Source organism: Lepisosteus platostomus, chromosome 28, assembly GCF_059453375.1.
Source record: "Lepisosteus platostomus isolate fLepPlt1 chromosome 28, fLepPlt1.hap1, whole genome shotgun sequence".
Classification (NCBI taxonomy): domain Eukaryota; kingdom Metazoa; phylum Chordata; class Actinopteri; order Semionotiformes; family Lepisosteidae; genus Lepisosteus; species Lepisosteus platostomus.
This window is the reverse complement of record NC_142638.1, coordinates 2,728,573-2,752,121: the sequence shown is the minus strand read 5'-3', so window position 1 is coordinate 2,752,121 and position 23,549 is coordinate 2,728,573. Positions and strand designations below refer to the sequence as shown.

General features: G+C 37.8%; 1 protein-coding gene across 1 annotated transcript in view; it reads left to right on the top strand.

Annotated features, from left to right (window-relative positions):
- Positions 1-23,549, top strand: part of itgb3a (integrin beta 3a) — a 43,497-nt gene that overhangs the window by 9,385 nt on the left and 10,563 nt on the right. Inside the window, exons 4-13 of the mRNA XM_088622574.1 lie at positions 46-298; positions 731-893; positions 1,896-2,057; positions 2,769-2,864; positions 4,371-4,460; positions 5,134-5,268; positions 6,965-7,394; positions 15,168-15,390; positions 15,793-15,893; positions 17,565-17,684. Of these exons, the coding sequence (XP_088478700.1) occupies positions 46-298; positions 731-893; positions 1,896-2,057; positions 2,769-2,864; positions 4,371-4,460; positions 5,134-5,268; positions 6,965-7,394; positions 15,168-15,390; positions 15,793-15,893; positions 17,565-17,684 (1,773 nt within the window). The remainder of the gene's footprint in view (positions 1-45; positions 299-730; positions 894-1,895; positions 2,058-2,768; positions 2,865-4,370; positions 4,461-5,133; positions 5,269-6,964; positions 7,395-15,167; positions 15,391-15,792; positions 15,894-17,564; positions 17,685-23,549) is intronic.

Here is a 23,549-nt window from a genome sequence, read left to right as displayed (position 1 = left end):
GTGATCCAGTTATGATAGAAGTAAAGCTCTGGATTTGCCTTCCAGATGATGCCAAGGTGTTTGAAGTGAAGGTGAGGCAGGTGGAGGACTACCCAGTGGATCTGTATTACTTGATGGACCTTTCGTTCTCCATGAAGGATGATCTCATAAGGCTGCGAACGCTGGGCAATGACCTGGCTATTGCCATGGGCAAGACCACAAGCAACCTTCAAATGGGATTTGGGGCTTTCGTGGACAAGCCTCTCTCACCTTACATGTTCATTTCCCCCAGAGAGGCTGTGGAGAACCCGTGTTATAGGTGAGTGTTGTCATACAAACATATGAAAAGTTGGAAACAAGAGGAGGCCATTCAATTTAGTTCTTAGTAGCTAATTCATCTCATCAGCATCAAGAACACGGCTGGGTAGATTGATTTAAACTTTCTCTACTCTCCAGTTTCAGATAAATGGAATCAAACACTTCTCCACATTGACACTGACTTGTCTTCTACCCTAAAGCTATATCCAGGGTTGTCACAGCAGTGCTTTTTATTATGTATTTTTTATTTTTTAATAAGTAGTTCTAATGCCATCGATAGATTTAATATGTCTTCACATGTTACAGTACAGGACATCTATGCAAATTAGATCTGAAGAAATGTGTTATGTCTGAAGAAGCCATCCAAAAAAACCAAGGTGTACAATGCTGCAAAGTAATGGATGGTTCTATTGAAACTTTTGGTTTTCCACAGCATACACACGACATGTTTGCGTCAGTTTGGCTACAAGCACGTCTTGACTCTAACAGAGGAGGTAAACCGTTTTACAGAGGAGGTGGAGAAACAGAGTGTTTCCAGGAACAGAGATGCCCCAGAAGGAGGATTTGATGCTATCATTCAGGCAGCTGTCTGCAAGGTAAACCTCACCTTCCGCCCCAAATGACACACACCCAGCTGTCAGCCGTTTTAGAATATTGTTTTTTATTAGTACTTAAATTCAGGTGGGCGGCATGGTGGGCCAGAGATTAGCATTGCTGCTTCACAGGGCTGTGGCCGTGTGTTCAGTTCTGGACCTGGTGCTCTCTGCCTGGACTTTGTATCTTCTCCCCATGTTTGTGTGGGTTTCCTGGTAGCTTAACTGGCTTCTGGGAAAACCGGCCCTGGTGTGATTGTGTGTGTTTGTGTCTGTGAGTGACCTGCGATGGACTGGTGCCCCGTCCAGGGTGTACCCTGTCTTGCACCCATTGCTTGTCAAAATAGGCTCCAGGTCCTCCGTGACCTGGATGATGAGGTGGATTTTGTTCAGATGTTCCTCTATATTTCAGATTGAAAGTTTAAAAGTTATGTCTGTAGCTAAAACCAAGTTTTTCTTACAGTGTAAGAAATATACAGTACATAGAAAAAAAATTAAAAAAATTTACCAGATCATCTCAAACCCTTCTTCTGCTTGTTATCATCATTACTATTGCCATTCCTCCTTAATTAAAAAAATATATATTTTTAAATCAGCTTTATTATAAATCATTATTTATTTCTATGTCTTAATAGCCATATTAATGCCTTTCATCCATATTTGTCATTTGCTATCTTTCATAATTGTTTCACTCTGGGTCACATTATTATAAAGGAACAAGTAATAGGTTTATTCCATGCTGAAAAGAGAAGAAAGAAAACATAACGTTTCGGCCATGGAGCCTTCTTCAGGTGTCACTCTTCTCTTCCTTCTTCTCTCTTCCTTCTTCACTCTTCCTTCTTCTCTTTTCAACAGAGAATAAACCTGTTACTTGTTCCTTTGCAGCCTACTTATGCTGACGCAGCTACCCACCTGAACTACTACACATTATTTATTATCAATTTGTGCATCGTTTTGCAAAGTGTTGCTGATAAAAGTTGTCGATAATACCTCACCTGTCCATAGGAGAAGATAGGCTGGCGCCCAGGTGCTTCTCACCTTCTTGTGTTCACCACTGATGCCAAGACTCATGTGGCTCTGGATGGCAGGCTGGCGGGAATAGTACAGCCAAATGATGGGAAGTGCCACGTGGGAGCAGATAATCAGTATGACATGTCAACCACACTGGTAAGGGCATTGGGAGAGGGAAATCAAGCTTAAATACAATTTGTATGTGTGTAGCATTCAAATTCATCTATCATGGGTCTTGCATTCACAGGCCAAGCAGGCGGCTGTATAAGCAAACAGTATATAATGAATGAGTAGACACCATGTTCGTGTTTATATCTCGTTGTGATGAAACCTGAACATAGTAAAAATCAAAACAGTCAACGAGCAATCAACAAAACTGACTGGAGATTAACACTGCCTGTTTTAGCTCATTTTGGTATTTTGTCACTGTATATGGCAAGTTATTGTAGTTTCAGTTAATAGCACCTTTCACTGATTTATGATTATATGCCTTTTTTTAAATCTGTGAATGTGCTAATTGGTGTGCTTGTTGATTTGCAATATATACTGAGATGTGTTAAAATGAAACAAATGAATATCGGAACTAATATCATTTAATGTGCTTTTAATGGCTCTCAGTGTAATGAAAGAAATAGGGAAATTGATGCTTTATGAAGTGGCACGTTCTTAGTTTTGGTCTTAAAGATTTCTTTGGAGAGGAAAATGAATGCCACTTTCTTGAAATTTTTAATTCTCAAAGAAAAACAAAGTCGATTACCTGAATAGTCGTTGTTATGAGTATCACACAGATCTCTGTATTTGGGAAGCTGCTTCCCTCTTGCTTCAGTGATCACATAACACTTATTTGATTTTTTTCTTTATTTGTAGGACTACCCATCCCTGGCTTTGCTAACAGAAAAAATGTCTGAAAACAATATCAACCTGATTTTTGCTGTGACTAGCAATGTCGTGCAGCTTTATCGGGTAGGAATTTCAACATATTCTTGAAAAACCATGAAGGTGCTGTGCCAACAATAACAGAGCAAGGGTACAGTCAAAAATAGAGACAATTAAAATAACAGAAAAATAGCACAAGGCTCATTGAATCAAAACCATAACCTTCCTTAAGGCCCAACCTTCAGCAATTGTGGTTAAAATAAACTATTTGATTCAGGGCAAGTATGCAGTTGTTCTTTCTTCCACAAAAAAAAAGATTTTAAAAATATTTCTATACTTTCTTTTAGGCTGGTTTTAATTTTTCCAAGCTGTATAAAGATTACAGTAGGTGCAGAAGAACAAGATGCTCAGCTAAAACTAAAATTAAAATTAAAACTAAAATCTCAATTTATTACATTCTGTAGCTGGTACCTTTTGAAAAGGTCTATGAAACTCTCCTTCGTGGTTTCATCTTAGGCTGTAGTTTGCCATCTGACAGATGTGTGTTACCAAAACCTGCTGAAAATTCCCCTTTTCACGATTACTTGAGGAGAAATGTGTTATGTGTATCACCATCACATGAGGATTTGAGCCTAATCTTATCCGTTGCTGATACACTTCTTATACAACATAATTTCCTCTCTGAACACGCTACAGCTGGCCTGCTCGGCAATTAATTCAAATAAAAAAGGTGTATTCCTGTCTTTAAGAGAACTTGCATGAACAATTTCAAAATACAGTTCTTCAGTCTTCTGCGCAGGATACAACAGGGGTGTTTATGCAGTACGAGTACGTAAACTCTTGAATGATGCTGAAACAGTGAAACAAATGATCCAAGGACAGAAGCCAAGACGGAATGTGTTTAGAATTAAAACAAAAGGCACATCTTTATGTAAAGGACTGTGACGATCCTTAGCAACTTGCTCGACCGTGCTGTCTCAGCTGATTCCTTCGGATCTTTCAAGGATGGGATTAGTGAGATCCTTGGATCAGTTATTTGTTGCCTCCACTCGTCTATAACCTCTTTCAGTGTACAGTATGTCTGTGACTGCACAGTGCTGACTGCTGAGGCCCATTTTTCTCTTAATGTTTTTTTCACTCATATGCACATGTGGTAGTGCTCTTGTTTTTTTAGTTTGGCTAAAATTAGAAACCACTGTTTCTAATTGACAAAAAAAAAAGAAACAATACAGAGGGAGTTTTACAGTAAATATAAGCTCAGAGGCAGGTTCAAACCTAATCTGTCCAGTTCTGCCTGTCTACATAGAAATATCATGTTTCTTTCTGATTCTCTTGCGTTTTTCATATTTTCATCCTTTCCTCCAGCTCATCTCCACCCTTGCAGCAGCTCTCTGGCTCATCCTTCATTAAACTGAAGGAAAGGCGGGCCTGTCCCGATGGAGAGGTTATTGTTGTCCTAAGGCACAGACCACCGCACTAAAACTCACTGTCTGAATTAGACTGTACCACCTTAATGACTGTAGGTTTGAATGACCTATGGAAATAACATTGGTGCTAAAAAAATAAGTGCCAGCTATGTTCCCCTCTTTTTAGAACTACAGCGAATTAATTCCGGGAACGACTGTGGGAATCCTATCGGATGATTCAGGCAACGTCGTCCAGTTGATTCAAGATGCTTATGCAGTGAGTTCTTCTTTTTCTGATATACAGATTATTTTAGTCAGTGAGCAAAAGCAGTAATTCCATTCAACATTACAGCAATAGTTTGTCTTTAGGTTATATGTACTGTAACTTTCAGAAAGTTTTAAAAAGTCACAGCCTTCTTAATGTTTGTTCTTCTGGGTTAATAACCAAGTTGTCTGGTCATTAAAATTTTATGATGCAGTTTAATTTGTTCAAAGGAGTAAGTAGTAAGCTCAAAGCAAAACCATAATATATTTTCTAATATATTACGGTAATAATATATATAATAATATTTATGAAAATCTGTATAGTTTCAAATACTGTTATTCATGATATAATACTGTAATACAGTGTAATAATGAATAATTATTTAATTGTAATACTTTATAGTAGTTCATGAGGATTTCTTTGACAAATTGTTAACAGTAAAATAATATTATAGATGATTAAACAACCAATAATAATTATAAAAACAAACATAAAACTAAAATTAGTATTTTGGGGTTTATTGTATATGAATTTAAATATTTCTCTAAGACTAAAATGTATGTGAAAAGTTTGCAGCTCTCTTGAGTACATACTGTTCCTGCAGGTGAGTTTGTGAGCTTGACATAAAAATAGCTTGTTTCAAAAATGATTCTAAATTTTCCTAAATTTTTCTTCCCCCCCACAGAAAATCCGTTCCAAAGTGGAGCTAGAGCTTCTGGGTGTGCCTGATGAGCTCTCCCTGTCCTTCAATGCCACCTGTCTGAACGGAGAGGTCATCCCTGGACTGAAATCCTGCTCCAACCTTAAGATAGGAGACACGGTCAGTATGTTTGACTGCTTTTTCTTACGAGTATCCATTTAGATTCAGTGTTTGACCATACTGTATGTATTATATATTGTGTATATACATACAGGTCCACTGTATACTGTATATGGATTCAATTGCACACACGTACTTTTATATAGCCTTTACTTAAAGTCACTTGGAATAAAAATGTTATTTCCTCTATGACAAGGAAGCAGCTCAATTTTCCTTTATCATATTCAGCTTCATTATTATGACTTTTATAATAGTATATCCAAGTAGGTATATTCTGTTGTTAACTTGGTGATATATTTTTACATATATACAGTACTGCATATGGGTTTGTAGTTTTTGTTAAAGAACACCTATGTTTATTTAATTACTAGCTAATTTAATTTCCACAAAGCGTTCAAAGAAAAATACAATAATATAATTTTCCTCTAGCTATATATGAATAGAAAATATATATATATATACTGCAGTATTTTCAAAGGAGATGAGGCAGGCATGAAAGGAGTAATAAAGCTTATTTTATAGTGATTAGCCCTGAAGTGAAGAAAGAAAAGGTACAGATGTTCGAATCTTTGTCTGAAAATCTGAAACAATTTAATCAAAGGGACGATAGATGCCTATAGAGTGGACGATAGAGTGGAGCAGTGGTAAGCATTACTGCCTCACAGTGCTACAGCCCTGGGGTGCTATCTATGAACAAGATTCAGCTCCTCTGTGACACAGAACTGGAAGAAGTGGTTAGAGGGTGACGCAGATATTACTGTCTCAACTAGTCAAATGTTTGTCTCTTGGTCTTAGAAATTTTTAATTGAAGTTGTCCACGATTCACAATGTAGTTCGTATTTCACCTTTCAGTTCTGCTGGTCATGAGACCTACAGTAAATATAAATTAAATTAAAAAAATAAACATGAATGATTGAGGAAAAATCAGATGTTCAGACATTATATTAAACATTAGACTGACATACAGTATACAGTATTTACACTGTTGAGTAACATACAGTAACATTAAAACATTGACAAACATTTGTTCCTGAATATGTGTTAATGTTCCAACTGAAAGAGCAGAGGTAGGGCGAGACTCTTTAGCCTGTTTGGATCCATGACAAAATCTGTTTCCATTCAGTGACTTCAGCAGATCTGACTCAGCCACGGTGTTTATGAGAGACTTATTGTAACAGCCTGGAATGTTCTGTTCATACATCCCCCACAACAAAGGCACACACGCACACATTACACACACACAAACACACACACACACACACACACGCCCAATCAGTAATGGTAAAAAAAAGTTGATTTCAATTCATGAAAAAAATTATCTGCCACCGATTTATCTACCAACACACCTATTCAGTTGTCCTTTTTTAAAAAAACAACAACAAAATACAATATATTGTCAGTCGCTTCTTTACAATTTTCTTCAAACAATTGCATTCTTACGTAGAGCCGTTCAATAAAAGCAATAAAAACTATAAAAATAAAATTCCAACCGAAACATGTCATTAAGATCTTTCCAAGTCAGAACCCGTTGAAGAATTAAAGGCCATTGACAAGATTTCATTCTCCGGGCATCTTGCAGATAGAGTTATGGACCTGCTGAATGAGAATAGAAAACAATTTACTTCACAACCAGAAAGCTTGCTGGGACTGTGGAAGAGCTGCACAGATGACTCTGTCTGTTTCCTGAAAAACCCAGGTGTCCTTCAGCGTGGAAGCTCGTGCCAGGGGCTGCCCCAAAGACAAGACGAAGACCTTCACCATCAAACCAGTGGGTTTCAAAGACTCTCTGCAGATCACGGTGAACTTTGAGTGTGAGTGCCAGTGCCAGGCCAAAGCGGAACCAGACAGCCCCATCTGTGATAATGGAAACGGCACCTACGAGTGTGGGATCTGTCAGTGCCTGCCAGGCCGTCTAGGACCCCGGTGCGAGTGCTCCGACGGGGACTACAGTCCCAGCCAGCAGGACCAGTGCAGCCCCAACAAGGACAGCCCGACCTGCAGCAGTCGGGGAGACTGTGTATGCGGCCAGTGTGTCTGCCACAGCAGTGACTTTGGCAAGATCTGGGGCAAGTTCTGCGAGTGCGATGACTTCAACTGCCTGCGATACAAGGGAGAGCTCTGCTCAGGTAGGACCCAGGGAGCTGGGAAAGCCTCTTGATAAGATAAAGTGTTTAGTTAAACAAAATACACTGAGGCGGGTATTCGGCCTGTTTCTTTTGCTCAGTGTATGATCAGCTTATAGAACAGTAAGTTGGTTTCTCTAAAAAAAAAAAGTGGAGACAATATGTTCCCAAATTTGGTGGAGGCACAGGCATGTAATTGTTAAAGTTCTGTAAATACCAAGTCTTTGGGGAAATGCTGGAGTTTAAGTTAAGTTCGTGAATGCCATAAGATCACATGAACAGCATTTCCACATTCCCCAAAGAAAAGTTTACTTTTTTTAGTAAAATGAAATTCCTTGCAGTCATGGGCATTTATAAGATGGGCCAGTTGTTGCTCCATATTCAGAAGCATTGGTTTGCCTCACATTTAAATAATTCAAGTCTACAGTTTGTCTCCATAAAATATTATTTTACATACAGCTCGGATTAAAAATATGTTAAGTTTTGAAATGTCACAGGCGGCATTTATAAACAGGTGTTGTAGTGAGCTGAAATAAACTATCCAGATTGTCTGGGACAAAGCAAAGTGCTCTGTGTGAGTGAGCCTTATGGGTATCACTCTGGATGACACACAAAGGGAAACATACAAGGGCTGTAAGGACAGGCTCCTCTGCAATATCAGCATTACTTGGAGTGCTGAGGAATAAGTGTCATCACTCTCTGGTGTTTACACTTTACTCCATAAGATGAAATAGAAAATTTATAAAAGATCCAAATGCACTGTAACATGAGGGAGACAACAAAAGACAGCAACATAACTCCACATCAGATCTTATTTGATTTGGCTGTGTATGTGGTATCTGTTTCCTTGTTCAGTATTTAGGCTCAGTCATATCCTTGTGTACTGTGTTCTGGTCTCTTCTCTATGGAAATATTAAGAGCATGGTTTTTGGAAGCAGTACATTAATGCCACTCTCCTACCAACATTAAAGCTGTCTTTTTTTCACTCTATTGACAAGTCTCATTATTATCTGTTTGTAAGCAGATGGTCTGCTAAATTTAAGTTTCCTGTAAATTGTTGCTCACTCTTATTAATCTAAAGACAGGATACCCTGTCTGTGTTATCTTCTTCACAGTGTGGAGTTGTGGTTTTGTTGGTTTCATATTCTTTTTATCAGCTGTAATGCTTCACAGATAATGTAGCTGTTTAGTGCTTCCTTGCCTAAAATTTGTAGTTTGTGGCTTGGCCAAATATACGATTATGAATTATATTTTCCATTTAAACACTAAAACTATAGCTGACGTATTTCTGAAACTTGTTTAAAGCACATATTTACAAAACCCCCAAGAAAACCTGCTCCTTTTACACAGTGATATTTTGCTTGTCTAATTGAATCTGGAGAACCTAAGAGAAGCTGGATCTGGAGAAACTTGGGTCCTGCTTAGGGCTCAATAGTTCAGTTCAAAGTTTATTTGCCATTTCTAACACATACGGTACATACAGTAGGAATTCTAATTCACACTTGTTCTTTTAGTGTACAGATACGTAAGAGAGCAGTAACAGTGTCATGCAGTATACAAAACAACATACAGTACAGTATAAAAATATATACAATTTACGATATACAATAGTAAACAACACTGTGCAGTACTGCAGTATGCAGTATGTAGTGCATAAATACAATATTCATGTCAGTGGTAATGATGGAAGTCAGTCGGCTTGCATTTAGTTGTTAGTTATTCAAGACTCATATCAGGAAAATGGTCTTATCATATCAAGACACATAATGTACTGCTCGGGTTTAAAAACAGTGCTTTGATGCTCTGGTACTGCCTTGCCAGCCCATAGCGGAGAGAACAGTTTGTGTTCAGTGTGGTTATAACCCTGCATTTTGGCACAGGCTTTATTTTGGAAATGGCTGATATACCGTAGATCTTTTTAACTGATGGTACTGTAGGTCAGATGCTGTGAGTTGTTTCTGCAGATGTCACAACCGTATGCATGGCCTTTCTGTCCTGAGTGGTTGTGTTGCTGTTTCAAACGGAGTCTGTGGTACAGTAGAATACACCAGGGACAACAATATGCAAGGATTGAATGCTTTGTGAATGATTGGAATAGTTGGTGAGAAAGGTTTGACTTAACCCGTTTGGTTAATGGGCAGCCTCCATGACAGGACAAGGAGGCTTTCGAGTTCAGTTTATTAGCTAGTTCGGTGATGAGGGTGATTCAGTGCAGCTGAGTGAGACAGACTTGTCGCTGTTATCCCTCCTGAACCTTGAATTTTATGCACTTATACTGTGGTCTTGACATACTGTACTGTATGTGTTTCATTGTTTCCTGTGCTTTCCTACAATGAGCCATGGTAATATACAGTATGAGACACTGCCATTTGTTTCCAAAGATACTATGGCGCCTTTTTACGGTATAGTGTCCCCGTCACTATATTGGGGCATTAGGACTAAACCAGCTTAAACTGCTTCCAGCAGCAACCTCAGCTTTTCCTAGGAGGTCTCCTATCCAGGTACTGGCCAGGCTCACATCTGCTGAGCTTCAGTATGTTGTCAGGAGTGGGATGGCAAAGTACCATAGGAATCTGAACATGGGAAATCCTCCGAGAGGGGGGACTTTGAGCAGGAGCTACAGTACATGTGCACTTGGAAAAGGAAAAGAAACAGGAATTAAAGGTTTTATTCTCCAGAAACTGGGAGTAATTTGTTAACCTGCAATGTTTAAAACCTAAAAGATCTGCACGGTCTGCATTTAAAACCCAGAGCACAATCAGCACTTCAGAGGCCTCTTCTGAGCTAAAGTACTTCACTCAGAATGTACAGTATGTTCACGTTCAGACATGATTTGTTCAATATCAGATATTGTGTAGGATGTTGTGTGAGGAGCTGTTTTGAATGCTTCCTAAAGACTAAAGCTTTATTGCAGTATTTTGCAGTTTCAAAGTTTGAACTAAATTTGCCTTGTGTTGCGTAGAAATAAACTGAATCTATTGATACACCCTGGTAGGGTGAAGGGGTCTTTACAGTTTTGTTTCTACAGTACATCTCTGACATAAGAACAAAAGGAAAGGTGGAGTTTCCTTTCGCTAACATTTATCTTCCAAACTTTTAGATGTTTCACATTATTTTAAAAAATGTGAAAAGCTAAAGTGGAAAAATAAACTGTCAGCACAGCTTCAATATGGAATAAAACTTCTGCTGTTACACAGTAGATATTGTCTTTTTTGTTGTTATTAAAATCACAGAAAGGGAATGAACAAGAAGAAAGTACTTGATACCGCATACACATGTTTTTCTTCAGAGTTATACTGATGAAGCTTCAGGTCACTTCTTGAATAGTCCTCCTGAACAAGGATGCATATTAATTTTTATCTTACAAATTGCAAATTGCAATTGAGAAAACAATTTAAACAAAACATTCATTTGGGAAAAAAAAAGTTTTAAATTAATTTATTTTTCACTTCAGCATTTCATTCCACTATACAATTGCAGCTATATAAAATAACTTTTTTTTTATTATTTGATTTGAATTGTATTTTATACGATATATACGATGAACGCTATAAAAACATTAAATTTCTTTTCTTCTACCTCTTAAGCTAATTTTAGCTTCTCTCACATTGCAGATGTAAGAGTTCCATAGAAATGTGATACTTTAAGCCTAAGAGCCTAAGTGATTTGTTTTTGTTGTTTTTTCTTTCCCATTATCATATTTTATCATTTTTCTTTGGATCCTTTTGCCCTGGCTGGTATTTACTTCAAGGATAATAAACAGCACAAGATAGCTCTTTTAACCAACTGCCTAGAAACTCCCTCCAGCTCTTTACTGTATGTACCAGGACACTATGCAGAAGCATTCGTGATTCTTGGCCTGATACATAAGGGATAAACTAAGAACAACAAACAAAGAAGGACGTTCTAAATTGATAAATCCAAGATTGAGAATTCACTATTTAACTTGCCCTGCACTTGTGGAGTGGCATGGTGTGACAGTACAGCTACTCTACACTTAGAAAAATACACTGAAAATGAGGAAAAGGAGTAGTGCTATTCGATACATGAACAGTTAAACTCTTATTTGCCACTATTTTAAAATAATAATCAGCTGTTTACCTTTGGATTCTGCGCCTATGTCTTTCTTATTAAGGGATTAGGTATTAATGAAACAACACTGGATCAATGGGATATGAAATTCACCTAACAAGCAAATAAACTGTTACTTTCTTCTGCCTTATTTCTTTGTATTTCTCTTGGCACAACAGGCTACACATCACTGAATATATTTGCATTTTTGATTGCTACTACTAATCTTACACTACCCCTCCCCCCCCACATCTTTAATTCTAGCCTGAAGCCTGAATTTTAATTATTTTATTCTTGTTTTCTAAAACAATGCCAACTGCATTATGTCTGGCTTATTGTCTTTTGAATATGCACAGTATCATTTTTTTTAGCAAATGTTGGGAAGAAATGACTAGGCTGTTTCTCTTGTCAATAGAACATTCTCCAGGAGGCTCCAAACATTCCTCCCCATTGCGTAATCCCCAAGTCACTCCCAGGAGACTTAATCAGGGGAAATTAAACTCATTTTGGAGTTTTTGTGTTTCTCCTCTTTCTGGCTTACAGAGGACCAAAAAAGCTGTTCCTGTCTTTTTTTCCACTAACATAAACCTGCTTAAGAAAACAAACTTTAAAAAAAAGACCATAGGCTTTTCTTCCAGTTTTAATACATTCTACAACAGAATTAGTTTACTTACAACATGTTAAGAGATGTATATACTGTAAGCAGCTAGCCAATACTCATTGTTTCTTATATCATTATGTTAATTTCTATGTACCTCTGAATTATACATTTCTATGTACCTCTGTTAGTAAGATAGCCTGGATTCAAAAGTGAGTTACTGTACATGTACATTTTTTACAAGAGCTTTTGCTATGGGATCATGCAACTATATTTTTAAAAGGTTATTAGCATAGTAAAATACAACTTTGTACTACGATATGTACTGCTAACAATGTTACAGTAAGTGAGGTTTAAGAGGGAAGCTGCCTCAGTGTGTGTTAGCTGCAGAGGAACAAGTAAAGGTTAATTCCACACTGAAAAGTAGAAAGGATAAACCACTTTTCAGCTGTTGTGCCTTTTTCGGCATGAATGCTAAATTTAAAATTGTCAGCTGGTACCTATTGACGATATTAAATTGTCACTATTGTAATATTGTCAAAATACAATGTATTGTAATACACGTGGCTCCAGCCCTGATTTTGGAGAATTCTAATCCAGCAGGTTTTGTAGTTCAGTAATTCCTAAAAACGTGAACAATTTCACTGTGATTAACCAGATGATTCGCTAATCATATGGAATCAAAATCTGAGCCCATTAAACCCTTATTTTTGTTGTGGTAGTAGGTAGACTCCCTGATACTTCCTGTTGATCTCTAATCTCTAAGCTACTGTACATTGGCACTTTGCAAAAGAGTTAGACTGTCAATCCTAGTGTCTAGGCTAAATTCCACACTAACTTGGAACAATGCCCTCTTAATTCAGCTAGTTATATTGGCACAAAATGGCTGACTGGTGAGTAGAGGCTGCCCTTTGATGGTGGATAAATGCAGTCTTCCCCTATACGTACTGTAATGTGTTTTGGGGATCCTTTGGCAAAAAAGTGCCACATAAAGGCAGAGAAGATCGCTAGTCTGTAGCTGTGTCTGAAAGGGAAATACAGCATGGCGGTGTCTTTAAGCAAGTAAATCAAAAGGAACCAGTTGGTAGCACATTAAATCATAAACATCGCCATCAACCCTCATGTATGTAATGTTCTGGTAGCAACAGAGCAATCAGAACTGGTTACTAGCTGTCTGGCAAAAACTGCTCCCTCAAGTTGATTGTTTTCTGACTCTGAATTTATATCTTCAGGCAACTGGCACATGGGGAGCTGGAATGTTTACATTCCTAATAAGGCGTAGCCACTCTTCATTCTCCTGGGGGAACAAATAAAATCTTCTTCACTCTGGCTTTAAATCAGAATTACGCTCAGGGGGGGGAGAAAAAGTGTCAGGTGATAAATAGGATAAGCAGACAGAATTTATTCATTCGGCAGAATTTGATTTTGAATTTGATTCTTTGCAACGACGTGTTTGCTTAAATAATTAAAAATGGTTTGTCTGACGTGTTGCTAAGAAAATAAGATGATGGATGGGAGGAATTAAGAAGGTATGAGAAGATGGGTCTCAATAATTACAAGATAAAATGTTTATGGATTCACTCGCATTTATTGGCTACTGTATTCAACATATTTCAAATTTATAAATTCCTTTCACCCTGCTAATATATTAGTTTGAGTTCTTCTGGGAGGAGACTTTAATTGGTGGCACAGATTTTATTAATTAACAGAGCCGTGAGTTGTCTTTTTAGGTAGTGTGTTGTTTTTTACTCAAAAACTGGCTAAAAAACATTTCCCTAAAAGCCTGCTGCCCCTACCCCCTTAAATGCAATGCCTCTGCCCCAGTTCAATTAGCACAGCTTGAACTGTTTCTCCCGCAGGTCGACAGGGTAGGGTAAAAAGGCTTTCAGAGCTATTGCTAATGATGTTGGACCTAAATTTAAATTGCAGTAGGAAAACAACTTTGTAAATTAAATGTTTTTTTCTTCTTGGAAACTAGATTAAGTCATCTCCATATTTCAGAATTAAGAGCATGGACAGGGTTCTCTTGTTCTGTGCTGTGGTCAGTTTATCTCCCCCCTTTTTCCTTAAGGAGTGTTTATCTTTCTTTGCTGGTTACAGATACAGTGCTAGTGAGGCATTGAGCTGCAGCCCTCAACACACACTTAATCTCCATTGCTAGAATAGCTCGGCTGACTACAAGTTCTCACTGCTCTTGTCTAAACACACAAGTCAGTCATCCAAAGAACTGCCCAGAGAGAATTTCCACAGCCTTTTATGCTGAGTACATGGAATGCACTTTTTACAGAGATGGGTACAGTTCATAAGAACAGCGAGAGGCTCAGAATGTTGAAGAAAGGAAAGGAGGATTAGAGATATTACTTGCCAAATTTCAATTGAATAAAATTATTTTCCACTTCCAGTTCTAAACCAAATATGGCATTTTCTTATCCCAGTGATTAAGTCATTGGCTTATTCTGAAATCGTTTAGGAGCACTTCTGTAAATGTCTTTCACCAACAGTACTGTTAAAAGCTAATGCTTTTATGCTTTAACATACATAAAAAATGAATGTCATAACCAGCAGGCAAATTCTACGGAAAAGAACACAAATAGTTCAGTTTCGTAAGTAAAAGTTCTGGCAGAATGGTATCCAGAAACTCTGAGAACACCTGAGGGTTCGGATTGTCAATTCTGTCTTTCCTTACATTCTATTCTAGTATTATTATTCATTTTATTATTGGTATCATTTACCTTCTAAAATGGTAAAATGCTACTAAATTGTGTTGTACTCTTTCACTCTGCCCGTGTTACACTGGTGACCCCAGTTTTATACCGCTGGGGAGGCAGAGCTGGCACACAAGCCAGAGCCAAAATTCTCAGACACCAATCTGCCATTCGACATCCAGCATTTACAATATAGGCTTTGCTCTTAAAAGCCCTATATATACCCTATACAGTATATGCAATATAGGCTCATTGTCATTTGTTGTATATTTAAGACAATACTGGACTTTAGTTACTGCCTAAAATAGGGTGGGAGCTGAGATGGCGGAAGAATATTTAGGGGTACCACCTCTCTGGCTGGATCTCATGCCTTGAGCTGGTTGCTGTTTTGTGTTGGCCTAGGTCATGGTGAGTGCAACTGCGGGACCTGCAAGTGCGATGCTGACTGGAAAGGAGAGAACTGTAACTGCTCCATGCGCACAGACACCTGCATGTCCAGCATTGGCCTGCTGTGCAGCGGGCGTGGCAAGTGTGAGTGCGGCACCTGCAAGTGCACCCAGCCAGGGGCTTATGGCGCCACCTGTGAGAAGTGTCCCACCTGCCCAGACGTCTGCACTTTCAAGAAGTAAGTGTCATCTCCTGGTCATGTCTGTCATGAGGAAGCCGGATTAGTTCTGGGTTGGTTTGGATTGGGGTGGCACAGTGGTTAGCATTGGGGATTGGGACCTGGGTTGAAGAGGTTAGAAAATGAGTGGCTCTGTAAGAGATATAGACATATTTATCGTCATCACAGACCCTCTCAAAAAATGACTTGGTTTCTTCAATGAGCTACTAAATTATTAATATTTACATCTTCAGCTTGATTTTGCTTTGACAGAATGTATTAAAATCACTTTAGCCAATGTAAATGTACAGTATATAATGAGAAAAATATTATATATCTACTGTATAAGTAATTCAATCAGTTGAATGCAAAGTTCTCTCATGATTAGCCATTAACTGGCTTTCCTGCTTTTTTTTTGTCCAGGGATTGCGTGGAATGCAAACATTTCAAGCGAGGAAAGCTGTTTGACGACAACAGTTGTGCACGGATATGCCAAGATGAAAGTCAGCTAGTGGAGGACCTCAGTAAGGAATTTCTTTATAAAGAAACATCTGTACTGTCTGCTGTAAGACAACCAGAATGTCAATCAGAATGAGAAAATAAACGAACAGGATTGAGGATTACCGTTTCGGGCTGGATTTAGTTTAATGGAGCTGCGTAAAACTGATCCTAAAGCTAATCTGAATGCTCAAACCATATATACAGTACATTAAGACATGAATGAAGAATTTTTCTTCTGTGGCATTAACTTTAGTTGTAATTCTTAGGATAGAAATGAGGCTGTTTTTTACTTTAGTTTTAACTTTTTGTTTACAAGGCACTAGAGACTCCTTTCTGCTTGAAAGCTTCTCTTGTGAGCACTGATCTGCAGCTGACGCATTAGAACACAGGAGCATACCTCATTTTCCCCTGCACTTGGAGCCAATTTTCCTCTATACGTTGTCAAAGTATGTCCAAAGTGCCTGGTGTTATAAAGATGACTGAAAGAGCTGACTGAGAAGCTGAAATAATAATCCTATTTTTATGAGAGTGTTGTTGCAGGATTATTTCCTTTTTTTCTATACAAAGTTAAAAATCAGGTTTATTATTATGTTGGATCAGAGAGTCTGTGCTTTTATTCTGAATTTCTACACAAATAACTACGGTTTCTTTCATGTCACTAAGTGTTTAAGATAGATGCACTGATTGTTTGCTAAGGCTAAATACAATTTCAATCTCTACAGAACCACACAAAAAGGTACAAAAGCTATTAGGCTGGTTTATTGCAGTTTTAACAGAATGCAGTGTACAGTGAGATTAAATTGTGTACCTCTCAATACGAAAACACATCATATGAGTTTTAGTACCAATAGGATTTGTTGGAGGTCAGTTCTCTCTGTATTAACATAGTAAATAATTTTGCTGAGATGACAGGGAAATTACACAGAATGACATGCCTAAATAAGGAGACTTCAAAAATTTTCAATGCATTTTACTTGTTACATGTTACTTCTGATCAATGGTGCTCATTGAAGTTAGTAAACTTCATAAAGCATTAGCTATTATCTCAAACACTCAAAATAAAAAAACAATCATGTGATTCAAAGGTTATCAGATGTCCCACTGTGTTTTGAGACAGTCTTGAGTATTTTTGTGTGTCTTTTTAAATCATCTATTCCGTTCAGAATTCACTTTAATTCCAACACTGAAAACATGCTCATTCCATGCATTCATTTGCCTTTTATGGGAAGAAAAAAAATTGAGAAATAATTCGGGGCCAAGATCGTAGGAATAAATCTGTCTTGTAGGTTCAACTACATCTTCTTTCAGGACTTTGATAACCTTTATCAAATTATTTTCAAATTTTTCCACTTTATAAACCAATGACATTTATTTTTTTCATGATTACACATATTTTTGCCTTTTATTTCCAGGATTAGATTGTGTATTCTAGCACTTTGTAACTATCAAAATGTAGCTCCTTCTTTCTGAGGAAGGAAGTAAGAAACAAGTCTTCTAATATTGCCATCTGGGAACATTTACCTTAACTGTAGCCAGAGTGCAAAACCGTCATCAGAGATCCTCCTTTTTTCCACATGACGTAGATTTAAATTACAAAACAGCCAAGTATGTACTGAATTAAACAAAGCATTTCTAGACACTGTGGTGAGAGCATTACCCAACATTATTCTAACATTTTTTTATCCAATTTCTAGCTAACCATGACAAGAATGCTGTGAACTGCACATACAAGGATGAAAATGACTGTGTGGAGAGGTTTCAATACTATGAAGATCCCAGCGGCAAATCAGTTCTATACATCGTCAAAGAGCCAGGTGAGAGACAAGTATTTCACGCGCATGTATTTATTTTTACACATGACAGTGCCAAGCAAAGGGTGGAAGGCAGGATACACCCTCCAACGTAGAACAGACACAGTGGCACACACATTTACACCAGGGCCAATTTTCCCAGAAGCAAATTTAACTACCAGTATGTCTTTTGAGTGTGGGAGGAAACTGAAAAAACCTGGAGTAAACCCATATGAACAGAGGGAGAACAAACAGACTCCATGCAGGTGCTATCTATTGAATGCTAACCATTCAATAGTTCAGTTAGATCCTATTGAATGTGATAGAGGAACAAACAAATTAGTTGTTACACATTTCCATGTCCTTAGATAGGCTTAACTCTCCTATCAAAGAGCAGCTGCCTGACTGTAAGGATGAGGTTGACCGGACACTCAACAACGTGAAAAATAAGCAAGGATGTAGTTGGGTGGCTGGAGCAGTGCGAGAGAAATGTACAAAGTGATATTATACACTCAAGGGAGCAGAAGTGAAATTAGTCTAACCTTTCCTCTAAACTTCTGTGATGAAGAAATAGGTTTTACAAAGAAGCATTCTTTTCTGACTCTTCATTTTCTTAAATCTTCAAGCCTTTAACCCAGACATAGCACAGTACACGCTGGGGTTTGTATTTCTCTCCGGAACTCAAGTTGCAGTTATGTTGCTATGGGAGTTGCAGTGGCTGGGAGACTACGGGTTTAAAAAGATAAAAACAAACTTAGACTTGTGTGGATTGGCAACGACGCCAGCGAGAAAACCAGGCCTTACCAGGGGCCACAGGGTTTAATGATACGCAAGATGAACTCAGGTGATTCTTTGTCCAAATGTTTATTGCCATGGAGAAATGGTGCAGCAATCTGGAGTGTATTAGGGATGTTAGAGGAAACAAATAACACATGATGAAGAAATAGAGTGACGTGAATACATGTGTGGGCTTCTTATCCTTCAACACAATAACTCTGTGGTTTTCTCAGCAACAGGGCATGGTATTATAGCATTCCACCCCAGACAGCCAAAATTAGGAAGGATGATTGTTGACTTGCACTCTCTTGCAGTGTGTGTTCCTGTTTCATATCACAATGTTAGAAAAATGGAGTGAATCTCAACAGACAAACGTCTATCACACAGTCTCAATCTGACGTTTATAATAATAATAATTGCTTACACTTATATAGCGCTTTTCTGGACACTCCACTCAAAGTGCTTTACAGGTAATGGGGACTCCCCTCCACCACCACCAATGTGCAGCATCCACCTGCCATAGTGCGCCAGAACGCTCACCACACACCAGCTATCAGTGGGGATGAGAGCAGAGTAATGAAGCCAATTCATAGATGGGAATTTTTATGAGGCCATCTTTGGTAAGGGCCAATAGGAAATTTGGCCAGGACGCCAGGGTTACACTCCCAGAGAAGTTTGGGAGCTTCTACTATAAATTTATTTTTATTAACCTACAGTAAACGCACAATCGCTCCGCAACATAACACAAACAATTATAAAAGAGGAGCCAAAACAGTTGTGCTCTAAATATATAAAAAAACATACAGTATAGAAATACAGTGGGGTGGGGTTGTATATTTATCAAGAAGATTCATTATTTTAAATGTGGTATGACATTCATTGATGGTTTTTGTACTGCTGTGGATTTGAGTTCATTCAAGCACATCTTTCAATTATTTGTGCACTCAAACCACCCAATCTAAGCATCCTGATAGGATTCCTCTCCTGCTTGTTAGCTACAGTATATACGAGAATGTACTATATGCATTCAGCCAATGCAGCTGGCTAGTCTCTGCAGGAATCAGAGGCACTCCCTTCCAGTTGAAGATTGTGTAAGCAGCAGCTTGCAGTGGGAAAGGCTGTTCTGAGAGATTATAGCAGTCTAGACAGTACAATAAATGAAATCTTTATTGTCACCATTTTACAGCCTACAGGACATTCTCAGTTCACTTTTACATGTCATTATTTTTTAAGCCGTTCGTTGGCCTTTAGAACTATTCAGTTAAAAACATGTTTTCTTTTATTAATTCTTAGGGTCATGCATTTGTAATTAATTTTCTTCATCATGATCTCAGGCATTATAAAAAAAATTCAGCTATTAAGTCATCTTCAGGATGATATATAAATATAATATTTTAATATGATACTGTATATTTGGTTTTCTAGTTAACCATGATGAGAAAAATATTAATCCTATGGGAAAGATCAGTAAAAAAAAAGCAGTGGTGATTCATACAGTAATTATCTAAGGTGTTAACGCAATATTGTGAAAAAACAAAATTTAAAGGTTCTCTTAAATTTCAAATTCAATTTTAAAGAAAAGTTGTGTATTTTAGATTAAAAGGGAAATATATTATTTATAATATAATTTTAAAGACTTATTAAAATATGTTTTAACCATTTTAAGTTTAGCTTTAATAGTAACACTTTAATTTTGTCCCTCAACATTTTAGGATGACTTTTAAAATGGAATACAACCAATATAGCAATATACAGTATTAACTTTCTCAAGGATTGAAACATCTATTGGCAGTGAGCATTGCATATTTTATTTTAATCTGTTAAATTAAAACAACCCTTTTTGAAAAATTCCCCACACTGTATATACACAGTCTTTAAACTTTTTTATTCTAAATTTTTCAAGAAGGTACATTATTCATTCGCATAGCAGACACCAAAATCCAGGCCTTTTGACCCTAATTTTAAGGAATATTTAGGAGACTCTACAGCTGCAATTTTCTTCAGGACACACTAAAACTGAAGTCTTCTCTAAGCACCTCTCCTTGTCAATGTAAGTTAACAATCTGGACCTAGGGTTTAAACTTTTTCTTACCCCTTATACTGTATATGTTTACATATAATGACCCTCAATTTATAGGCTTCAATCTAACCGAAGCCTAGAATATAAATAATGCCGCAATCCATCCATTTTCTAAACTGCTTTTTCCAGTGCACGGTCATGGGACACACCGGACACACATAACAACAAGTAATGTGCACAAGGCAGGATGCACCCTGGATGGGATGCCAGTCCTTCGCAGGGCGCACAGACACAAACCTAGACACGCACACACTTTCACACTAGGGCTAAATGTATAGTAGCCACTTAGCCAACCAACATGTCTTCGGACAGTGGAAGGAAACCTGAACACTTGGAGGAAACCCAAGCAGACACAGGGAGAACATGCAGACTCCTCACAGATAGCACCCCTATCCAGGGCCCCAGGGCTGCAAAGCAGCAATGACAGCCACTCTTCCACCAATGCACCCATATAAAGCTACTATTAAGTATAGAATATTAATATTAGAATTGTGAGTTAGTAGATCCATAACAAGCACTGTCAGAGCAGAGTATCTAGATTTTTAATTCTACTACTTGATGGTGAAAAGTTGGCCTCTATTTCTGAGAACCCCCTGGATATTAAACTACTAGCAATCAAATGTGCAAAACTGACCACATGACACTTCTCATTTGAAGCCTTTGTTATTGTCTTATGACAATAATGATAAAAATATTTGTTTTTCTCTATTGAAATGTGGTATCCCTCACCAGGTACTATTACATCACTCTTGCCTGCCATAATTACAATGTTCCATATCTAATGTATTGACCTGACGGATGTGTCACTGCAGTTAAAATCTAGAACTAAAGATAACACTAGCAGGAATAATTTGTTTTGTTGCGGCCCCATTAAAAACAATATAGACTTTCATTAAAAACAGCTTTGAAAGTATTTAGCTCCAAAAGAGGTTACTGAAAACCACACATCTCATGAGAGGAAGATGTTAAAGTACTCCTGGTTTTGAGGCAAGAGATTGAGTGAGAAGAGAGGGGGTGGAGGGGGATGATAGTGTCCTAAAAATAGTTTGTTCTTGTGTGATATTTCTGTATCTGAGCAGTACAGATTGTACAGAGTTACATTGATGGTACTGTGTTATACATAAACATGTATGTCTCCTGGATATCCTCGTGTTTATAAAGACTAATAAGATAAGATTACTTAGTTCCCCATATACAATTTCTTTGTACAAACTTGTTCAATTTCCCATATACAGGAATTTGTCTTTTCGCATACCCCAACTTGCTCTCCATGAGACACATAGACAGGGAGAGAAGCTTGGAGTCAGAGCGCAGGGTCAGCCATTTATATGGGCGCTCCTGGAGCAGTTGGGGTTAAGGGCCTTGCTCAGGGGCCCAACGGAGTAGGACTCCTCTGGCGGCTGCGGCATATGAACCGGCAACCTTCCAGCCACAGGCGTAGGTCCTGAGCCACAGAAACACTGCTCCGCCCGCCTTTATTTTTTAGAACAGTCCTCCATGCTGATGTGTCTTTTGCTATGCAGATGACTTTCTTTTTGTGCAAAACCATGTTGTTGAAAATTAGCATTAAAAACATAGGAAGCTGGAGTTCAGATATGTACAGTACCAGTGTACTTGCATGACCTGTACCAGATCTTTACGGTAGTGTTTCTGTATGGTAAAAATACCACCCATTTTCATCAGGCCTTGTGTGATCCACATGGCCAAGCCTGCAGATGCTACTAGGTTTTCATCATCCATGTTTTGCAACAATATTCTCGCAGCGTTGCTCATTGTAAGGTAGGGATTACAAGCCATGACAAAGGCATTGATTTATTTTAGGTAGACCCTTTTACGTAGGGAAAGTTGTTGTGTTAATCTGACAGTGTCTGAAAAAAAAACACACATGATATGAGTTATTAGCTTCTCCAATAAATTTGCAAGAGTGGGCCAAAGAATATACACAAGATCTCATGATATTAATGCTTTGTATTTCTCCACGAGATAAGATCATTCAGTGTGCACACAATCCTTTCATTAGTGTTCTATTGAACTGGCATTCAAAGCATTTTGACATTATCTATTCAGTGCTGATATAGAGCTCGCAGTAGCTACTGTAAGTACAACTGTCAAAATAGGCAGCACTATTGCTGAAATGGCTTACGATCTAATTTGCTCTCTTTATAAAACAGAAGGATCGTAAGTGACACTTCAAATACTTTACACTCAGTACTCTTTTACCACAGGGCCAGAGGCTCTGTCATGAATGAGAATAAACAGCAGTGTATTCCCAAGCAATGGGTTTTAAAAAATGACCAAATCATGAACATATTGTTGTTATTATTATTATTATTATTATTATTATTATTATTATTATTATTATTATTATTATTATTATTATTAACAGTGTTTGCTCCACATGACGGTTGTGAACATTATTAATCCAGTGAAGAAATTCAGGCTAATTACTTTGCCTGATTTTGTAATAATTCCAATGTTTGTGTTTCATGCATTATGGCTCTTTTGAAATTGTAATTATAAATGCCCTATTGTGTGTGATGTCTGCTTCTCATAAATTGTAAATACAAAGCAAATTCCTGTCAGGGTAACAATGCTTTATTAGTTTTACAGCTTGTGCACTTAGTTTCATGATGACTTTCAGATTTTATATGCAAGTGAAAATCTTCAATTTGTATTTACTGAAAATGAAGACAAATATCACATTAAATAAATGACTTCTTAAAGGATTGAATTACTTACCAGCTGTCAATTGGAATTACAACTAGAATAATCGGGTTATTTAGGCCAGGATTAGAAAGCCCAGCTTTACATTATACATTATATATATACATGATACAGTATATACCACAGGTATAATTGTAAGGCTAGTACAGTATGTCACAGTCCTTTCACTATGTTGAATTATCCACCCATCCATCTGTTTTCTAACTGTTTCTTCCAATTCAGGATTGTGAAGGAGCCCAGATCTATCCTAGCAAGCAAAGAGCAGGGTGCAACCTGGACAGGATGCCAGTCCATCGCAGGGCAGACAC